At 52.3% G+C, this 19,735-nt stretch overlaps 1 protein-coding gene across 1 annotated transcript in view; it reads right to left on the bottom strand.

Annotated features, from left to right (window-relative positions):
- Positions 1 to 19,530, bottom strand: part of IGF1R (insulin like growth factor 1 receptor) — a 224,686-nt gene extending 205,156 nt beyond the window's left edge. The window contains exon 1 of the mRNA XM_066239567.1: positions 18,464 to 19,530. Within this exon, the coding sequence (XP_066095664.1) occupies positions 18,464 to 18,557 (94 nt within the window). The 5' untranslated portion in view covers positions 18,558 to 19,530. The remainder of the gene's footprint in view (positions 1 to 18,463) is intronic.
- Between the last annotated feature and the right edge of the window lie 205 nt (positions 19,531 to 19,735).

Below are 19,735 nucleotides of genomic sequence, written 5' to 3'. Positions count from 1 at the left end.
ACTTAAAACTCAGCCGTGAACAGAAACACGACAACAGGATTGTAGGGTCAGATTTAAAATAGCCGGGAGGATGTGTAGACGGTTCACGCACAGAATCAGTAACCATTGAGCTCCCCCGCCTTCCAGTTTTGCTGGGAAAAGTCCCACTAATCTCTCTAAAAGGAGGCGCGTGGGCAGGTCTGTCCTGGTCCTCACAGAGCTCCGCCTCTTCGAACCTCCGAGGGTGGCGGCGGGTTTGCAAAAAACAGACCCTGGGGGAGTCACGACAGGCACCTCGGAGCCGAGTTCCACACATCCAGGTGTGTGCTCACCCAGAAAGGAAGCTTTCAAGAACTCCCCGGTCAGCCACCCTGGCAGAATTTTAAAGAACAGCAACTACTTTATCCCAAAATGGAGAACTGGGGTCACATGAGGTTTTCCCCATCACGGTTTTCCGCTCAAACAGCATTCGCTTTAAGAAGGGCACTGGGGGCCGCTGCTCAGAAGGCAAACCGTACATTTCAAGCCTTGGGGCCAGAGGGTGTCCAAAGGCATCCTGAGAACGTGGTCATTTAGGTCCCGGGTCCCACTTCATCTTTCAAAACAAATCTGTAGCCAACTCTCGAAACTGGCCAAGAACATCTATCTATACCGTCACTGCGGTCTCAGCCGCGGCACACGGCTCCACCACGACGGGCGCGTTGGTGCCCCCTCCCCGAAAGCCATATGCGGAAGCCCTCGCCCCCGTGGGGTGGCATTCGGGTGGGGCTTGGGAAGGTGAAGAAGTTTAGATATAAGGTCAGGAGGGTGGAGCCCCTCGTGATGGGAGGAGGGTTCCGATAGAAAGAGGCAAAGAGAGCACATCTTCCTCATCCTCCCGCTCTCTCTCTCCCGCCCTATCTTGTGAGGGCACAGAAGACAGCCGTAGGCAAACCAGGACGCGGTTCTCACCGGACACCAGCCCTGCCAGTGCCTTCACCTTGGACTTCCAGAGCCATGAGAAGTAAACGTCTGCTGTTTACGTCTACAGCTCTGTCAGAGGGCACTGCCAGCCCAGAGCATGGGCACACCTCTCGTTATGTGACAACACTCCCTGCCCAGGAGCAGACAGGGATGACCCTGGGCTTGCTTCCGAGAGGCAGGGGAGGGATGCCGGTCCAACCTCTAGGCCCAGGTGGGCTGTGGGCAGCCAGCTTCCTCCCACGGGGCCCGGACCAACAAAGGCTACTCCTCTGAGCCAGGTCGGGAGAAAGCCTCCCGGAGCCAGCAGGCTCAATGACTCCAGGTCTCACCGGAATCCAACAGGTCCGGGCCTGAGCCCTGGCTCCTGGGGGAAACTCGATATAAAAACCAGCACTGAGAGCACCAGCCGGCACGGAGGACAGGCAGACAGGCAGCCCAATCATGGACTCTCAGAGCCTGTTTCCTCGTGCACAAAGCATCTGAGATGGTCCTGCTCTTGCTTGCTGAGATCAGTCCCTGAACCAGGGAGTCCGTTTGTAATAAAAGATAAATAAATAAATAAATAAATAAATAAAAATTGAGCTGTCAAAACAAAATCTTCCAGTCTCATCCATGAGGGAACCAAACAGCTAACCAGATCTCTCTTCTGAAAAAACAAGAAAATGAAAAAGCAGGTGCACATGACATGGCCACCGGGTGGTATATGTCACTTGGGAGTGGAGGGGACGAGAGCCAGACTCCTGACTCGCTTTCCCTGAGAGGGACGCCTGACCTGGGATATGCTCGTGGTGGAAAACAGCCCATCCCTGGTGACTCAGCTCCAGGCCCCGCCTGTCGGCAAGGCCTCTCCTGACCTCAAATGCCTGTCCCTGTGCTCCGGCAGCACCTGCCACACCGCGGCCACCACGGGCAAGAGTTGATCTTAAATGTGTCTCCCTCACTGCCTCCTCACAGCCGGACAGAGTGGGAAACAGATTTAGTTTTTCATCGCGGTAAAGTAAGTGACACCTAAGATAAACCATTTTAACTGTTGTTAAGTATACTGTTCAGCGGCATTAAGTACATTCACAGTCCTCGTTACACAACGCCCCATTTCCCCTCCCTCAGACCCTGGCAACCACCCTTCTGCGGTCTCTATGAGTGTGACTCTACTAGGAACCGCATATAATGGGAATCACATAGTTGTTTCTCGTGTGTGTGTGTGTGCGCGTGTGTGTGTGTGTGTGGCTTATTTCACTCTTCATAAAGTCCTTAAGGTTCACCCACGTTGTAGTGTCTGTCAGATTCTCCTTCTTTCTTAAGGCCACGTGATATTCCACAGCTCTAGACCACATTCTGCTAAATTGTTCATCCACTGATGGACACGTGGGCTGCTCCCACCTTTTGGCAACTGCAAATCCTCATTTGCTGCTAAGAACATGGGCGGTGTGCAAACATCTCCGGGGTGCCCTTTCTTTCCGTCCTTCGGGGCGGATACCCCACGTTGGATTGCAGGATCAGACGGCAATTCGGTGTCTCATTTTCTGAGGAACGGTCACACAAGGACTCTACTGACATTCCCATCGGCGATGCCCGAGTGCTCCAGTGTCTTCACCTCCTTGTCAACACTTGTAATTCTCAGTTTCTGGTCGTGGCCATCCCAATGGGTGTGAAGTGGTGGTGGCTCCCTGTGGTCTTGATCTGCATTTTCCCCAAATGAACGGAGAGTGGTGTTGAGCGCCTTTCCCTCTAGTGCTAGCTGGCCTGGAAGGCACATGTTTTCAACCAGAGGACCCGACTCCTCCCCCGCAGTTTTTTTCTCAGAAAAGTACCCACTTACTACGCACTATTTCATGAAGTGGGCGGAGCAAGCGGTTTGGATGCAAAACCCATTTCCCTGGGGAACACTGCTACAGCAGCTCCACCCGCGCCCTGACCAGGGGCAGGGCTGCCCGGACAGGGGCGCCTTCCCTGTCCCGGGGGACGGCCCTCACAGAAATGCCCACTCATCTGGTGCCGTTTGTGCTCTGACTCCTCACTCCAGACTGAGCCTTCTCCGACCCCCTGGCGCCCCAGGCTCTGGGGACCCCCGTCCCCGGCAAGCAGCCCACAACGGACAGGGCCCACGGGTTCACCACGTAACCCACTCTCCATTTAAAATAGTTCCATTCATCTTTCCTGATATGAAGATTCGTGCTTTTCAGATTCTGGGGTCCTGGATTCGGGCTCTTCATACCCACTTCTCATGCCCTTGACCGTGCAGCTCTGGTTCTGGTTCTGTCCCAGGAGACTATGTCCCCCCCCCCCCGCCATACGCATTAACATACGGTTTTCCTGGGTTCCAAAGAGTCCCCCTTCTGGAGGAAAACGCTTCCCTTCCTTCTCCAGAGGCAGCCGGGGCGTCAGGAAGAAAGAGGAACTTGATGGAGGGAGAGAGATGCTTTCTGTCCCCGCAGAGGAAAGCGCTTGACAGAGCACTTGTGAAAGGTGGTCTCCAGAAAATCAAGCTCGAGTCTGACCACAAAGGTCAGAAAAGGTGAACGGAGCTAAGAGCGGGTCTTCGGACTCCATACACACCCAGGAGGGGGGGTGGTGTTTTGTTTTGTTTTTCTTTTAAGGAAGTAATCAACGTCCAATGTGTATTTCCTCCAGTCCTAACAGCAAGAACAGCAGCTAAGCCCTGGAGCTTATGACGGAGGGGCGCTTGGTCCTTCTGGACCCGGGTGGATCTATCTGCTCATGAAACACTGTACCCTCTGAGACGGGTGCCATTGTCACATCCCTTTTCGCAAATGAGGAAACCGGGCACAGACACAGCCCATGGGAAGTGGCGTTCTAAGAGGCCCAGGGCTCTCACTCTGATTCTGAACAGGAATCTGGACCATCAAACGTAATCGGGGGGAGAAACAGTTCCGGGGTCCAGCAGAAGACCTCCTGACTGAGGGCCTGGGCGTTGCTTACTCGGAAAGGTGGGACAGTCTGAAATTCGGAATTCACTATCGAGAGCAGGAAAGCCAAACACAAGCCCCCTGTCCAAACGCTGTGCCCCTGCCAGGAAGCCTCCTGCATGGCCGCGCCCCTTAATGTTATCTGTCCGGCAGAAACGGTTTCCGGTGCTGAGCCGGCGACAGCAAACCTGCCGGCACCGAGCTGGGCGGCCGCGGGGGCTGGTCAGTGGCAACAGCCTGCCTGCTTGTCCAGCACAGAAGTTCGCCCGGGTTCAAAGGCGCCGGCAGCACAGCCCAGCCCAGACTTGGATGCACAGCCAGCACCCCTCTCAGACAGCTCGCTCCCCGTCCCTCCTGGTCGGTGGCTGGGGCGGTGAGGTGAGGGCTGGAAACAGCCCCAGAAGTGTTGCCAGCACTACAGGGGAAGGGCGCCCCTCACCATGCCAACACGGGAGGACGCCAAGGCTACCAGGCACCTTGGGCCTCCCCAGCCAACCCAACCAGGATGGAAACCAGAGTCCTCCCCAGCTGGGGTCCCTTGGGAAATGACAAAACAGGGCCCTGGCTTTGATGGATAAAAGAGTGTTGACCTGAAATGCTTTCCCCTCCACTACTAGAGGAATAAGGTTAGAGAAGTAACCGTAGCTCTCCCACAGTTCGAACCCTGTCCCCGGCCTCACCAGGGACCCCCGAGGGTCCTGGCAAGTTAAGCGCTCCTTCCCCCCCCCTCCCCAGAGCATTTCTGAGGTCCAGAGTGTTTCCAGCCCTGGTCCCCCCAGCGTTGACCCTATCAAGAAACCAGCGCAGTCCCCCTCCCCCAGCTTACCTTACGTCCGGGCCACTCCGGTCCTCAGAAGCTGTCACAGCCTCCCGCTCTCTATCCAGCCTGGGGTCCCTTCTCCCGGCGGTGTGCTGTCCCCTGGGACCCTGACAGTCACAGGCTCCAGGTGTGCTAAAGTCAAATGCTCCCCCTCCAGCCTTCCCAGGCTCTTCAGCAACTGGACGAGCCCCCCACCTCCAGCCCCCCACCCACCCCGGCCTTCCACACACCCTTAGCCTCCTGTAATTCAGCATTTGCCTGGGACCACTCACCAGCACGACAGCAAGCTCCTCGAGGTGACACAGGAAGAAAAAAAACCTCGCCTGTTTTTCAGATGCTGTCCTTGGACCCAATGGCAGTGCCTGCATCCTCCCCAACGCCCACCTTCCACCTCTCCTCCTCAGGCGGGGACGTGGCCTGGACCATGACCGGGGCCGGGAGGATTCATGGGAGCCAGCCTTTTCGTGGTTCCAGGGGAAGCGTGAGCTCAGACTTTCTGAGCGTTAACCTTCCCTGTCGGCAGAGGAAGGTCTATCCCTGAGGGATGACCGTACTCAGTGCTGGGGGCAGGCTGGAGCCCCCCCGAGGCCAGCAGGGCCACCGTGGCCTGTGGACCGGACACAGATGAAAGCATCCCCTTCTTAGAGGCTTGGTATCTGGAGTACATTGTCACCCATCCTGGATACGTTGTTGCCAGTTCTCCAGGCTACGGCAGAGGGGTGTTTTCCCAAACTATAGATGGGAACACTGAGGTCTGCAACTCCCGCTCCCACTCGCCTCCCTGCACTGGAGACAGGCAGGCAGAGGTGCAGGGAGAGGCCAGGGCTTCAAAGGCAGCACTGCGCACAAGCGAACCCCGCGGACTGGGGCAGATGAAAGGCAGGCGCTGTCCGGGCTTGTCCTGGTGACTTCCCATCCGCGTTCACAGGGCGCTTTTTACAAGCTAGGCTTGAAATGAACACCTGCCAAGTTCCAGTGACTGTGTGTACGTTTTCTATAGGGAAGACCCGGCCTCCCAGGTCTCCTCAGGAGCATGAGCTTCTGACAACTCCTCAGGTGCTAATTACCTTCAGGAGTCCTTCTCACACCATCCCCAGCGAGTGAACTTCCTAGGAGGGGGAGAGGGCGGGGTCCATCTTCAGTGAGAATGCCAAAGGCCTCGACCGGAAGGGAACAGGGTGGAGGAGGTGGGGGGCTTTACGATGGGCACTGTCCCTGCCAGGATCCAAGTTTACCAAATTCACAAAGAAAACAATGCAAGAAACAGAAGTAGATGTCTGTTCACGGTGAATGCTGCTGGTCCCAACCAGTCCTAAGCTCTCCACCTCGGTCCACCTTGCATTTCGGGACCTGAAGGCTGGGAAGGCCATGGCAGATGGCCCAGGCCCGTTCTGTCACTCTCAGAAGGAAGAGCTCAGGCAGGCAGTGGCTGCCAGGCAGGCCCCGGTCCTCTGCCACCAGGCCACACTCTGGACCCCCACACAGCAGAGCCCAGCCTGACTGCCCACCCTCAGCTGGGCACCGGGCTCCACCTGACTCCAAGCCCTGCCCCCAGCACAAACTGGTGTTGATGGGTGATTCATTAAATCCCACCTGGAGGGAACTCCCTCCACAGGGAGGAGGTAGCCTTGACACACGGCTGGCCTCACCAGTGGCCTTTCTAAAAGTTCTCAGATTTTTGCTCACCTTGGCATGCAAAAAAAAAAAAAAAAACAACCCACAGATGAAACAGTGATTTTAAAGATACCCTGACCGCTTTCAAGTTCCCTGTAGTAGCAACTAGCACAATAAAACGTTTCAGCCGGCTGCATGTGGAAATAAGTTTGTTGTAAAGAATGTTTCTAAGCAAATGGGGTGGGAGAGGGCGGACAATGAATCCCTTTAAGAAGTATTCTATTTCTTGAAGTCTTCCTGTATGCCAAGTACCGGACCATGTGCCGGGAATTGGAAGATGACATGATAGCATTCCCCTCATTGGCCAGGGCGGGAAAACATTACGTGATTCACTAAAGAAACGGAGAGGAAGGACCATGGGGCCATCCTGCACGCAGCACCCAGCCCACCAGAGACGGTGAAACTGCAGCTCATGCTTCGGAGTCTGCCAGAGGGAGAGTCCGTCACAGTTGCTCGAAGCAGAGGGGCTTCCGCCCGCCGAGGCGGAGAGACACAGACCCAGCGAGCGCGGCCCGTCTCACAAACCGCCGGTGGAGCGCAGTTTGAAGCGTCTGCGAGGACGGCACGTAGCATTCCTCCCTCCGCCAAACTGAGGGATTCCCCCGATCGAACACAATACGAGAGAAGCCACCCCGGAAAACATCTGCAAGTGTCTAAGTGCGAAGTGGAAGAACCACCTGTACACGAGATGCGGTCACCAAGAAGCAAGTGAGGAAAGTGGTTTCTGCAAACGCCACAAAGGTACACACCAAATACAGAAGAAAACGTCTAACACAGGACAGCCGAGGTGAGACCCCACTCCAGTCACGGAAATGTCTGCCATCACTGTCTATCAGGATTTCGGACTGGTGAGCCTCTTCCCTCCACTGAGTTGCTCAAGGGGACGCATATAAGAATGGCAACTCAAGCGTAACCGCATCTTTAAATAGAGCTACAAGAACTCAATATCTCAGTTTATTGTTCAAAATGAACCAGTAGGGGTTGGGTAGGGGGTGAGGGGCAGGAGTAGTATGGTGTTAAGTCTCTTATCTCAAGAGAAATAGTTCAGTATCGCTTCTCAGCCTTTTCGGCTTAAGGTCAAGTGAAGAAAGGGTTTAGGACTTTTCATTTATCAAAGTCCTGTCAAGAGACCTTAAATCTCAAACTGTAACAGGCACGCCAGAAACCGCAACCCTGCCGGAGTTTGTTTACACTGCTTAGGAAGTCCTTGAGTCTAACAAGCGGACACCATACAACAAGCTTAATCCGAAAACCTTCCCAGTGGTCGCTCCGGAAGCCCACACCCTTCACGTCTCCCAGCCACAACGCAAAATGGACGGGAGAGGGATAGGGACAGGGGCGGGGGAGGGGACGCTATCTTCATCCTTGGGGCGATGAAAACTCAAGTCAACCCACAGGCTGCGTTTCCTCTCTGGCCGCTAGAGGGCGCGTCCGCATTAGTGAGGTGGGCAGCGTGGACCCTGGACATTCCTTCCTCAGGGGCGGGCAGAAATTGACAAATGCAAGGATTATGGAGAGAAAGCATACTAAACAGATCTCTGAAATGGAAGGTGAATTGCAGGGGCTGGCCACCGTTTACCAAAAGAATAAGTGAAAATCACACAATTATGTTTAACCAGCAAAAAAAAAATGCAATCCTGTTCCAAGAAGCTTAACAAAATAAAGTTTTAGTCTAGAACGGACATCTGCAAAGCACCTACTATGTGCCAGGCTATCCCATTTAAATGACAAGGGCAGCCACGATTTCCGGCACTGTGTAGAGATCCCCTCTCTTCCGGGATGCCACATCCTTAGGTAACGTCAGAAGGGTTCAGCACACACCATCCTCTGCCCTAAACACTGGACGTGCGGAGTGATTCATGTAGTTTTCAGAAAGAACTGTAGGGAGCAGGTGCTATTAAAAGGACAGTTTCACAGGTGAGGAGACTGAAGCCTGGGGAAAGAACTGGCCCGAGAGCGTAGCTAGGGAGGGGCTGAGATCCTCACGCCGAGACCGTGAGCTCTGCTGCTCTCTAGAGCCTCAGAAGATGCCCACAGGTCAGGCACAGAGCATAAGCCATCCCACAAGCATTCCAGGAACTCAACACGGGTGAGGGGGACATCAGGTAGGTGTGCGGAAGGGAGGGCGATCAGGAAAAGCTCCCAAGAAAGTAATCTTGAGTCAGAAACGACAGGGGCCACCTCCCATTTACTGCCACCACAGAAAGGCACTTGGGGGGAAGGAATCCACGGACTCAGCTGCAGCCGGGTCCCTTTTATAGATCTGAAACCTAGAGATTTTTTTTTTTTTAGAAGTAATTACCTTTGCCCTCCCCGCCTCAAATTTAGAAAACAATCGTTTTCTAAAGCTATTAGAAAATGTTTCTATTTTGCTGTGTAAAGAGAAAAGGGGGGAAAATGTCTCCTCCAATCATTTTCATTCTGTACATTTCTGGGGAGACTCAGAAAAGGTAAACGGCTTGTTCAGGAGCAAAGAGCGAATTGGGGGTTTAGGAGGGACTAGAAGCAGGTGGCCTTACTGTGCTTGAGTAGCACCTTCCTCTGTTGGGCATGAGGGCAGCAGAGAAAGAACATTCCAGGCCATGGACACAGCCAGAGCAAACCCGTGACGACAGGACCACCATGATGACTTACTTACCAAAGAGCCAAAGCAGGGTGCTGAGGGGGTGCTGGGGGGCGGTGCTGGGAATTAACACGAGACCCCTACAGCAAAGTCTCATTAAGGAGGCACCACAGCCCTGGCCGGTTGGCTCAGCGGTAGAGCGTCGGCCTAGCGTGCAGAGGACCCGGGTTCGATTCCCGGCCAGGGCACACAGGAGAAGCGCCCATTTGCTTCTCCACCCCTCCGCCGCGCTTTCCTCTCTGTCTCTCTCTTCCCCTCCCGCAGCTAAGGCTCCATTGGAGCAAAGATGGCCCGGGCGCTGGGGATGGCTCTGTGGCCTCTGCCCCAGGCGCTAGAGTGGCTCTGGTCGCAACATGGCGACGCCCCGGAGGGGCAGAGCATCGCCCCCTGGTGGGCAGAGCGCCCCCCCCCATGGTGGGCGTGCCGGGTGGATTCCGGTCGGGCGCATGCGGGAGTCTGTCTGACTGTCTCTCCCTGTTTCCAGCTTCAGAAAAATGAAAAGAAAAAAAGAAAAAAAAAAAAAAAGGAGGCACCACAGCCCGATGGCAGGGGCCCTGGACTTGACTCTTAGACCCGGACCCTGCACCACAAAAGGCACGTGCTGAGAAGCAGAGACTGGCAAATCTATCGAACTAAAGAGATGGCACAGGAGTCGGAGTGGACGGCTTGGGAGCCAAAGAAGCAACTGGATGTGTCCTCAGAGTCCATGGAGCTCTGGGCTGGACTAGGGTGTCAGGACACACAGGGGCGGCTCTGAAGACCCTCCAGCATTCCTGTGAGGCAGAATGGAAACGTTCTACTCGTCAGCGGCCCTCCCCAGAAAAGGATGGGTTTGGAAGACTGAGATTTCACCGGAAATCCCATCCCGATCTGACACTTGTGGTTGAACATCTCACAGTGGCACGGGGTTAGGGAGAAAATTTCAACTATACTGCCCAACCAAGTCAGGATTAGATAATCAAAGAATGGCGGCAGTCGGAGGTCGTGTCAACTGTCCCATGTTGTGACCTCACACGTGCTATGAACTCATCCGCTACAGAAATCAGACAAGGGAACCACGGGAAGGTCTTCCTCCGCAGCTGGTCTCTTTGTTCACGACAATCTGTGCGTCTCACTCACGTCCTGCGTCTTGTGAGTTTGTGTATGGTCCCCTGACGCTAGGACCCCGGAAAATGAGGTGTGGAGAACCAACACATGACAACTGTGATGGTTCCAAGCCTTGCTGACAAGGACGGCACCGTCTACATATAATGAACAGCTAATGACTTAGGAAGCTATTGTCAGTCAATACAGCCAGGTGGGTCATGGACCCCCTCACCTGGGATTTTTTTTATTTAGGATTCCTACTTTTTCCTCTAGAAGACTATTAAAGATCAGTCAGATAATTCAAATTAGGGGAATACGGTAAAACGATGACACAAACTCATCTCCTTTGAATTGCCATCAGACTTCTGTCCCTTCAAGTGCTACTAACTACAACTTGCCACCATCTCATCTGCTTAGTCAGACATGCATTGGAAACAGTAATTGTATAGACAAACCACTGACAACAGACAGACCTCGGATACAGTGGGTTTGGTTCCAGACCTCGGCAATAAATCGAGTCACCCTCTTTTTGCTGGTGGAGGGTTTTGCCCTCAAGAAGGGAGGGAAGGAGAGGGAAGGGAATGTTTGCGAAGCAGCATAAAACGAGGCATGCCTGGGCCCTGGCCCGTTGGCTCAGTGGTAGAGTGTCGGCCTGGCGTGCAGGAGTCCCGAGTTCGATTCCCAGCCAGGGCACACAGGAGAAGCGCCTATCTGCTTCTCCATCCCTCCCCCTCTCCTTCCTCTCTGTCTCTCTCTTCCCTTCCTGCAGCCAAGGCTCCACTGGAGCAAAGTTGGCCCGGGCGCTGAGGATGGCTCTATGGCCTCTGCTTCAGGCGCTAGAGTGGCTCTGGTCGCAACAGAGCGACGCCCAAGATGGGCAGAGCATCGCCCCCTGGTGGGCGTGCCGGGTGGATCCCGGTCTGGTGCATGCAGGAGTCTGTCTGCCTCCCCGTTTCCAACTTCAGAAAAATACCAAAAAAAAAAAAAAAGGAGTGCCTGTATATTTCACCTGAGAGGACAAGTTCAAACTAGGAATCGATGACATCTCGGGAGCACTTGCAAAGTTTGGTTCTATAAAACCATTTGGGCTTCTAGACCGTCCAACTAGATCTGCCCTCCCAATATGGAGTCATTTAGAAGCCTCAGCATACACCTAAATCACCACACGGACAAGTAATCCCAAAGCCTGCAGAAAGAAAGGCTAGTCCCACGTGCGAAAGGGGACTAGCCACACAACAGGAGGCAAAGCAGCAAGCCAAGGCTGAAAACTGTCAGAATTTGAATGAATATATGGAATCACACAACACACACACACACACACACACACACAATTCGGGGTGGTGGTGTTTTTATTATATAACTGCTATTGAAATACATGCCTGTCTTGCTAAGGCTTCTAAGAGGGTGAGGAGATAAAATAAAGTTTGAATCCACCCACCCCACCCCCAAGAACTTTCTGGAATAGGAATAGTTTCTGAAGGCTTTAAAATATGCTTTTTGTAAACAAAAGATGTGCAGACTATCACACTGTGAGCCATTTAGGCTGCCTGTCTCTGCAGGGGCGCCATCTTGTTTGTGCAAAATTTTCCTGATGTACTAGCCACCACACTATTTCTTCTTATGATTATTACTAATTTTAGAGAGACGGGAAGGGGGGAAGAGAGAGGGCAGGGAAACATCAATTTGTTGTCCCACTTATTCATGCATTCATTGGTTGATTTTGTAGGTGCCATGACTGGGGATCGAACCAACAACTTGGGTGTACGGCAATGGTGCTCTGACCAACTGAGCAACCCAGCCAGGGGTGCCACCAAACTACTTTAAATAAAAAAGGGTGGGTCTCAAGACCATCGGTCATTGCATTTATGGAGGGCAAAGCCTCTCAGCTCCACGGGAACGTCCCCAGAAACTTAGAAAGGAAGCCTTTACCATCATTAACCAAGGAGAGGACAACTATGAGAACAAAGACCATCCCTGTATCCGACTTACTCTTACCCGTCAGAAATAAGAGTCGCACAACTGTACAAGTTTTTGCCTCATCGTACAAGAAACGGCATTCCGCTGTGTTCCAACAGTAATCTGAAGAGAAGCCTGTACATTTAAAAAAAACCTTCTTGGCCGGGGCGAAAACAGAAAAAATGGAAACCTCTCTGGTTTGTTTCTTTAGGGCTTTAAATAGGCAGAGCAAATAATTTCTATAGTTTGACTTATAGCTTTCAAAACTTATGGTATCAGAAGGAATTTTTAAACTTAAAGAACTGAGTCCGGTAAGTGCTCAGCGTGTATTTACTCAGAGGGGGTAGGGATACAACTAGTTCTCAGTTCAAGTAAAGATATATCAATATTTCCTTGAGATTGCGAAATTAGTCGATTCCCTAAACCATATGTGAAATTGGAATAAGCGAGGGGAAAAAAAAAAGGGTAGGAAAGTCTTCCAAACTGGTATCTGGATCTTTACAATGTGAGTAAAACTGATGATTTAAAAACAGAAAAACAATTTTAGTCTTCAAAAGTTTGAAAGATGGAAAGGCAAAGCTATTGTTAATATTTTAAGTCAAAATAACACCAAAGCAATTTAACAAAAGAAACTTCATCATGCTGAGAGAATGGGCATCTATTGTGCTAACAGCCTAACTTGTTTATTAATTGTTTTATACCAACCATATGCCCTTTCCTCAGAAGAAATCTCTTTTTTATATAGATCTTTCGAGGTGGGGGTAGGGAGGCCCGTATTTCAAAGTTCTGATCTTCCCCAATGCTGAAAATCAGTCATGCTCCCCAAATATCAACAGGTCTCCAAATGCCACACATCACAAGCAGCGTGCAGCTCCCACTTCTTAGCTGAAATCAAATCCTGCTGCCACACCCCATTTTTAGGCAAGTCCAGAGCGCTTTCTTCATCAAGCATATGTGTCATCTTTAAGTTGCTCAGGATTGTTCCTTCAGAACACCTCAGACAGAGGAGTCAAGGAGCTATACACCCCGAGCACGTGTCCAATTACCACGTATTTAGTAAGTCGGGAAGAGCCGCATCTCTAAGACTCAGCACTTACGAGTTGACTAAGTAAAGCAGTTCAATGCAAAGTTGGCCTGCGGGCACAAATACCTCTTCTGTGAACTGAGGGCTGGTCGTAAATGAGTTTTGAAAACAAATCGAAGAAAATCAAATCCCAGGGAGAAACATGGCTTGTACATTCTACAACTCCAAAAAAAAAAAGGGGGGGGGGTGGTTTTAAGTTCCAGTTGCCTCCACCACCTCCTGACTACCCTCGCTGCCTTTTTAAAAACAGCAAGTTAGTTAAAATAACACAAAAGCTTCAAAGTTCTAAAAGTCGCCTAATTTCCAGAAAGCTGACTCAGCAATGTAAAGTCTAGCACAGTTGGGAAGTAAGTCCCACTGTCCTTGCCACTCCAAACATACCAGGCGACATTCACGTGCACACCTGTTATCTCCTCGAGTTTGGGCGGGGAAGACAGCTACCCCGCTGGTCATGAACCAACGTCACCAAGAGGCAGGGTGGCTGATCAGGATGGGAGAATGTCCCCTCTGTGGCCTGCAGTGACATTGCAACAGGAGGTCCAGGCCCTTCAGGAGATCAACAACAGCGATTGAACTTCATTATCTGCCGTCTACAGAAATGTTCTTCCAGGGCTTTTAAAATGTTGTTTGCTGTCTGCTTGAAAACCATGTATCTTGTACTGAGTTTTTAAGCAACTTGGTTTCATGCAGGGAGTATACAAAATGGCCCAAGGACAAAAAAGAAAGAAAGGAAAAAAAAAAACCCAGCCAAGTTGTCTCTCTTCTGTAGGCTCAGGCGTTCCCTGTTCCCTCGCCAAGGTCCAGCTCTCCGAGGGTAGGCTCCCACTAAGCGAGGCTGCATGTAGTTCCTTCTAAGTTGCATATTCTTACAAAACAAATGAAACCAGCTTTAGAAGGAAGCTACCATCCCTATGGGATCCCCCTTGGCAAACCTCGAAGGCAACAAGTGAAAAGGATACAGTTAATTTGCATGACTGCCCTGATCTGACAACAATAAGAACAGGAAATATTCTTATTAGTAACTGCGCCTGAGACAAAGACCATAAACAAATGTAAACAACAATCATTCCCAGGTCTTTTCCTATTAAAAGTTGGGTAAGGGCATAGGAGTTTTCTAACAAAAAAAAAAAAAAAAAAAGCCTTTGTTATACTATAAAATCTTTTGTTCCATAAGAAATCTTAATTTTTTAAAAAATTACAGTATGCCTGAAAGAGCTACTGTAGCTTACAAAGGTTCTTTTTCCTACTCAGATTCTAAAGCTATGTAAGAAATAAAATAACCAACAAAGAAGAAAAGAAAAAAATCCCACTACATTAAAATGAACAGTTCATCTCCAGTCTTTATGACCAGGGTGCTTAATACGGAATATGAAAAAAGAAAGTGAAAATTCTTTACTATCTTAAAACACTCCATTATTTCTTTGTTGGAAAACATATGGAAGAATCTGGAAATATAAAAAGCTATCCAGACACGGCCCCTAAACTCTAATCTTGGAATGACCAACAGTTTCAGATTCAGTTAAGGATTTGACTGTGAACATCTGACTTTCGCTAACATTTGTGTTTTTTTAATCCAACCCCTCAATCTTTAACTTGAACTATGTATAACCAAGATTCTTTTTTTCCTTTCCGTCCATTTCTCCTGAAACCTTTTCAAGAAATGGCCGCAGTGTTTAAAATGCGTGTGGTTTAAAAACAAAAACAAAAAAACTCATTAGGTTACATGACTATCCACTCGTAAGCTTCAATGATCAGTTTGTTGTATTGCTGTAATTATGAAAAAAACTCCCTAAGTAAAAGACAGACAGACAGCCTTCTGTTGGACAAACTTGCATAATAATTTTAACCTAACTTCTATGCTCAAAGTTGCTGGTGCATTCTTTCCAAACTTAGCATATTTTTTTTCTTCAAAAGAAAGAAAGAAAGGAAGAACAGCTTTATTCACATAATTTAAAAAAATTAGGATATAATTCACATGCCATAAAAGTCACTAATTTAAAGTGTACAATTCAACAGTTTTCAGAATATCCAGAGATGTGTGCAACCATTACCGTCCTCTAATTTTAGAACATTTTCATCACCCCTAAAAAGGAACAGGGTCCTCTTCACCAGTAACTTCCCATCCCCTCTCCCCTCAGCCTCACCACGGCCAATCTAGCCTCTCTCTATAGACTGGCTTCTTCTGCACGTCCTATAAACGGAATCATCAGTACGGGCTCTCTCCTGACTGACTTCTTTCACTCCATGTTCTTCCCAGTCAACCTTAGCATATTCATTAAGGTTGGACTTTTTTCTCATCCTGACAAATCACACTCAGAGCCCTTAAAACTTCCAAGTCCTGATCCACGCCCCATCCCCCCTCAAAAAGACCCTTGACTTGCTATTTCCCTCTCTAGAGAGGCTACACTGGATAGTTTGCTATTTCGGTTCTTTCCAAACTCCTTCTAGGGTTCTTCTTCTGGGAGTAAAATCAACCAACTCCTTCAGACATCCATCTTTCACATACCTCCATCTCTCTGACAATAGGCTAGGACTGTGCCTGGGGCGGAAGGCTGATGGGTCCTTTTAATTAGATGGCCACGACATTGTTTAAAATGCACGTTAATTTATTTTTAAGCCATCGGATTATTTGGCTACTGCTTGTAACTTCCAAGCCCTATTTGGATGTCCTGTTCACGTTACAATGACATGAAAACCGCCATATCGGCACGGCTTCCTCTGCTGCAATAAGAAAAAAAAAATTTTTTTTTAATCTAAATTTTCTACATTGATGATATTTTCAACTCACCCTATTGTTGTCTGTCACACTAAAAGAGAAAGCATTAATCCTTGAATATGCCAACGCAACAGGGGACCAACAGCACTTCAACCCTGATTACTATACTAGATAGACAGCCGACGGCACACTGGCTTCTGACGGGACTCTAATTATTTTCTCTCGCAGTGAAGCGCGTTCTAGTACCTTTTTGGACTAGAAACCGAACGTGTAGGCTCACACTGGATATAACATTTAATCCTCAAAACGTGAGGACTGGAGGGAGGAGCAGGTACTGAGTTAGAACTTCAACAAACCATAATGAGGATTCGGGGTGCCCTGTGGCTTTCCATCAAGTTTTTTTAGGAACTCACCATTTTTTAAGAGGACTCTAAGAAAAGCGTTGGCTACACTGGGGATTAGAAACATACATTTAACCGCCCCCCTCCCCTCCTGCCTGTTTTCTCGGGAAACGCCTTTCACAAAGAATTGACTTCTGCGAACACTTCAGACAATGGTTCATCCCTATTTTAAAATGCCCGACTCCTGCTTGGAAGAGGCAAAGCCATCACAGCTATTGTGAATTTCAGAACTTACTGACCTGAAATGATAACGCCAGAAATGCTACCCAGTTCAGAAGTATGCCATTCTTCAGTGACTTCGGTCTCCTGTGTTTTCCAAACTATGCTCAGCTTTTAAAGGCTACAGAAACTCTCTTCGGTGTCCCCCACCCCAACTCCCCAACGCGGTCCTTGAGGCTTACTCAGAAGGGAGTCCCCACGCCTTTCGCCCAACCCAGTAAATTGAAAGTTTAGAATAAACAAAGAGCGGGGTAGCTCAGATTCGTGGAGCCTCTGGTCTCAATCTGCACCTTTCTCCATGCAATAAACACGCTAATTCTTTTTTTTTTTTTAATCGGCTCTTCCTCCACCGGGGGCTCCGTTCTTCCTCAGATTTAAGAAGAGTTTGTGTGTACAAACAGCCTTTGCCCACTGCACCGTGAGGGAGCCAGGCAGCCCCCGCTGCCTCCGGACTTTCTCCCTCACTCTTCAAGGCGCAGGAGGGATTTTTCCCAGTTTAATGGCACCACCTGCATACCCTAGGCAACCATTACTCACCAACACGCCCTCGCCGTTCCCAGCGCCCGGTTCTGCGCCTGCATTTCAACTTTAATCGTGATCCAATTACCCTACCGTCGCGAAGGTAGCAGTAAGCCACAATTTTATTTTCTGAAAATAAAACCCCCTCCTCTCCTCCCTCCACACCCCCCGCGGGACTCTTCATTTCTCCCTCCCTCCCAGCTCTCCCCTAACCCCTACCCGACATACACGACCAAAACAAAAGCTATCAGGTTGCGAGCGATAGCTGGTGTGGAGCGATATCGCTTATTAACTATGCACAAAGGAAGTGCAGGACAGGGGCGAGGAGGGAGTGCGACACAAGTCGGGCCACACAACCAGGGCCAGGGCTGCGCGCTCGCGAAACGAAACACGCTCCCCACCCTGGCCGGCCTCCGCAGACCCTCGCGCTCCGTAAACGGGGGCGCAGGACTCCTCCGGCCGGGGCCAGGCATCTAGGCGGCCCGGCGCAGCCGTGTGCTGGGAGTTCCACACCCGCGTTTGGAGCGTTCGGAGCACGTGTATGTGGAAATGTACGTCGACTCCGACCGCACACCCACTCCCGCACATTCGGGTGCTGCCCAACTCCTCGCCCCAGTCCTGCCAGGAGGAGAAGCGCGTCCACCCGCTGGGTAGTAAGTGGGAGGTCCCAGTGCCCTCTGAACTGGGGGTCTCCGACGCACTCCCCAGAGAGCCTGATGCACGGCCCCCCGCACCCGCACTTTTTTCCCACGGGCTGCATGGAAGGATAAGGGTCGAGGCGCGACCGCTCTCCATACCCGAGCCGCACTGAGCAGCCTGGGGCACCAGCGAATCAAGCGAAAGTGACGGGAAATGCCAGGAATCTCAAGAGCCCGCAGGGCAAGGCGCGTTGGAGGACAGGGGGCCGCGCCAAGATGTTTGGAAACGTATCCTGGGGCTGGGGTCCTCTCCGCCGGGCAACTCTCCATCGAAGACAACTTGCACCCTACCGGCCGGTGGGCTCCCAGCCACCACGCTCCGCGTCTGCCCCATTGCGAGGGCTCCGTGCGGCCGTGGGAGCTGTCACCGCCGTGGGCGCGCAGCGCTGGGGCCAGGACAGCGTGCCTATCGGCCCCGCATACCAGGAGGTGGACAAGGTGCGGGTGGCGGGGCCTGGCGGAGAGAGAACTTCCCAGATCGAGTCCCAGCACCACGTCGGGCACTGAGCGCTAGGGGACTTGATGCCTGCGGGGTAGGGCTCTCGGGATGGTGAAAAAGAAAGCCCTCGCGGCCCTTCCTGATGGGGGATGCGCTGAGCCAGGACAGGGCCCTCGAGGCTGAGACTTACAAGCCAGGGCCCCCCAGCCGAGCCCTTGAGCGCCCCACCCCACCGCTCCCGCGCCCGGGGGGCCAGACAGCTGCAATGGTGACCACTCGGACTGCGATTTCGCAAACAGGGCGCAGCCCCTCGGAGGAAAAGTTCCCACAGTGGCCGCGGGCGGCGGGCATATACTCACTTTCTCCGCTCGCTGGCCACAGCCAGAGCGCGGCGATGACAAACAGGAGCCCCCACAGCGAGGTCGGGGACCCTCCTCCGGAACCAGACTTCATTCTTTTGATTTGGGATGGTATTGCCCGTTCTCAAAAATAAAAGGGGGTGGGGGAGGAAAAGAAAAAGTCTCCAAGTCAGTCTTCGCTCCCCTTGCAAAGGCAGGGGCGAAAGAAACAATACTCCAAAGGCGGAGCGGACGGGGCGGGCGGCGCGAGGGGGGGGCCCTCAGGGCTGGCAGCCGTGGCTCAGGGCTCAGCTGAGTGGGGAACCCGAAGCGCACCGGGGAGGGCTGTTGGCGTTGTCAGCCTCCATTTTCAAACCAGTAAAACAGCAAAGAGAGGGGGCAAAGCCCAAATCCGTCCGAGCCTGGCGAAACAAACCCGACCCGAGGGGGAGGCAGTACGCAGCCCGAGCCTTAGCGGCAGGAGGGCGCGATGCAGTTCACAAGCTTGCCCCGAAGTCCCGGGCGCGGGCGAGGCTGGCTGTGCCGAAATGAGGAATAAAAATGAATGAGGCTCTCCCTCCGGCTGGTGCTCTGGGCTCCGCTCGCTGCTGCCGCCGCCGCCGCGAGCTGCTGCCCAAATCCAGGACACACACAAAGCGGCGAGCCAGCCGCGCCGCGCTCCGCACTCCCGCTGCCCGCCCCGCGCAGGCCCCCGCCCGGCCCCCGCCTGGCCCCCGCCTGCCGCGCCGCTCCGCTCTGCTCTGCGCGCGGGGGCTCTAGCGAGCTGAAGGTCAAAGCTGAGGCGCGCGACGCTCTGTAGAGCTCCCCCCACCCTGCGCGGGAGGGGCGTGGAGGGCCCCGGGAGCGGGGCCGAGGGTCTGCAAGCGCCAGGCACGGGCGCGCCGGGGAGCAGGCTCCCTGGCAGCGTCCCTCTCGCTTGCCCGCCTCTCTCGAGTTCGCCCGGTGCGCTCGCTCCTCCTCAGGTTTTTTTCCCTTTTTTTTTTTTTTTTTTTTTCCGCTCAGTGGAGTTAATGCTGGTAAACAAGAGCCTCAGCCTCGCCGCGCCGCCGCTGCCGCCGCCGCCGCTGCCACACACTGGGGGCTGACGCGCGCGCACTCGGGCTCGCGCACAAGCGCTCGCGCGCCTCCGGAGCCGCCAGCGCCGCAGCCGCGGCGCGCCCAGTGCCCGGCCCTGGCTGGCGCGCGCCAAGAGCCGGATTCTGGGATTCCAGGGACGTGCGGAGCGGAGCCGGAGCGTAGGGTGTGAGGAGGAGAGGCACCGCCTCCGACCCC

Source organism: Saccopteryx bilineata, chromosome 7 (genome assembly GCF_036850765.1).
Source record: "Saccopteryx bilineata isolate mSacBil1 chromosome 7, mSacBil1_pri_phased_curated, whole genome shotgun sequence".
NCBI classification, from domain to species: Eukaryota; Metazoa; Chordata; class Mammalia; order Chiroptera; family Emballonuridae; genus Saccopteryx; species Saccopteryx bilineata.
The sequence above is the reverse complement of the archived record's forward strand: the minus strand, read 5'-3'. Positions and strand labels throughout refer to the sequence as shown.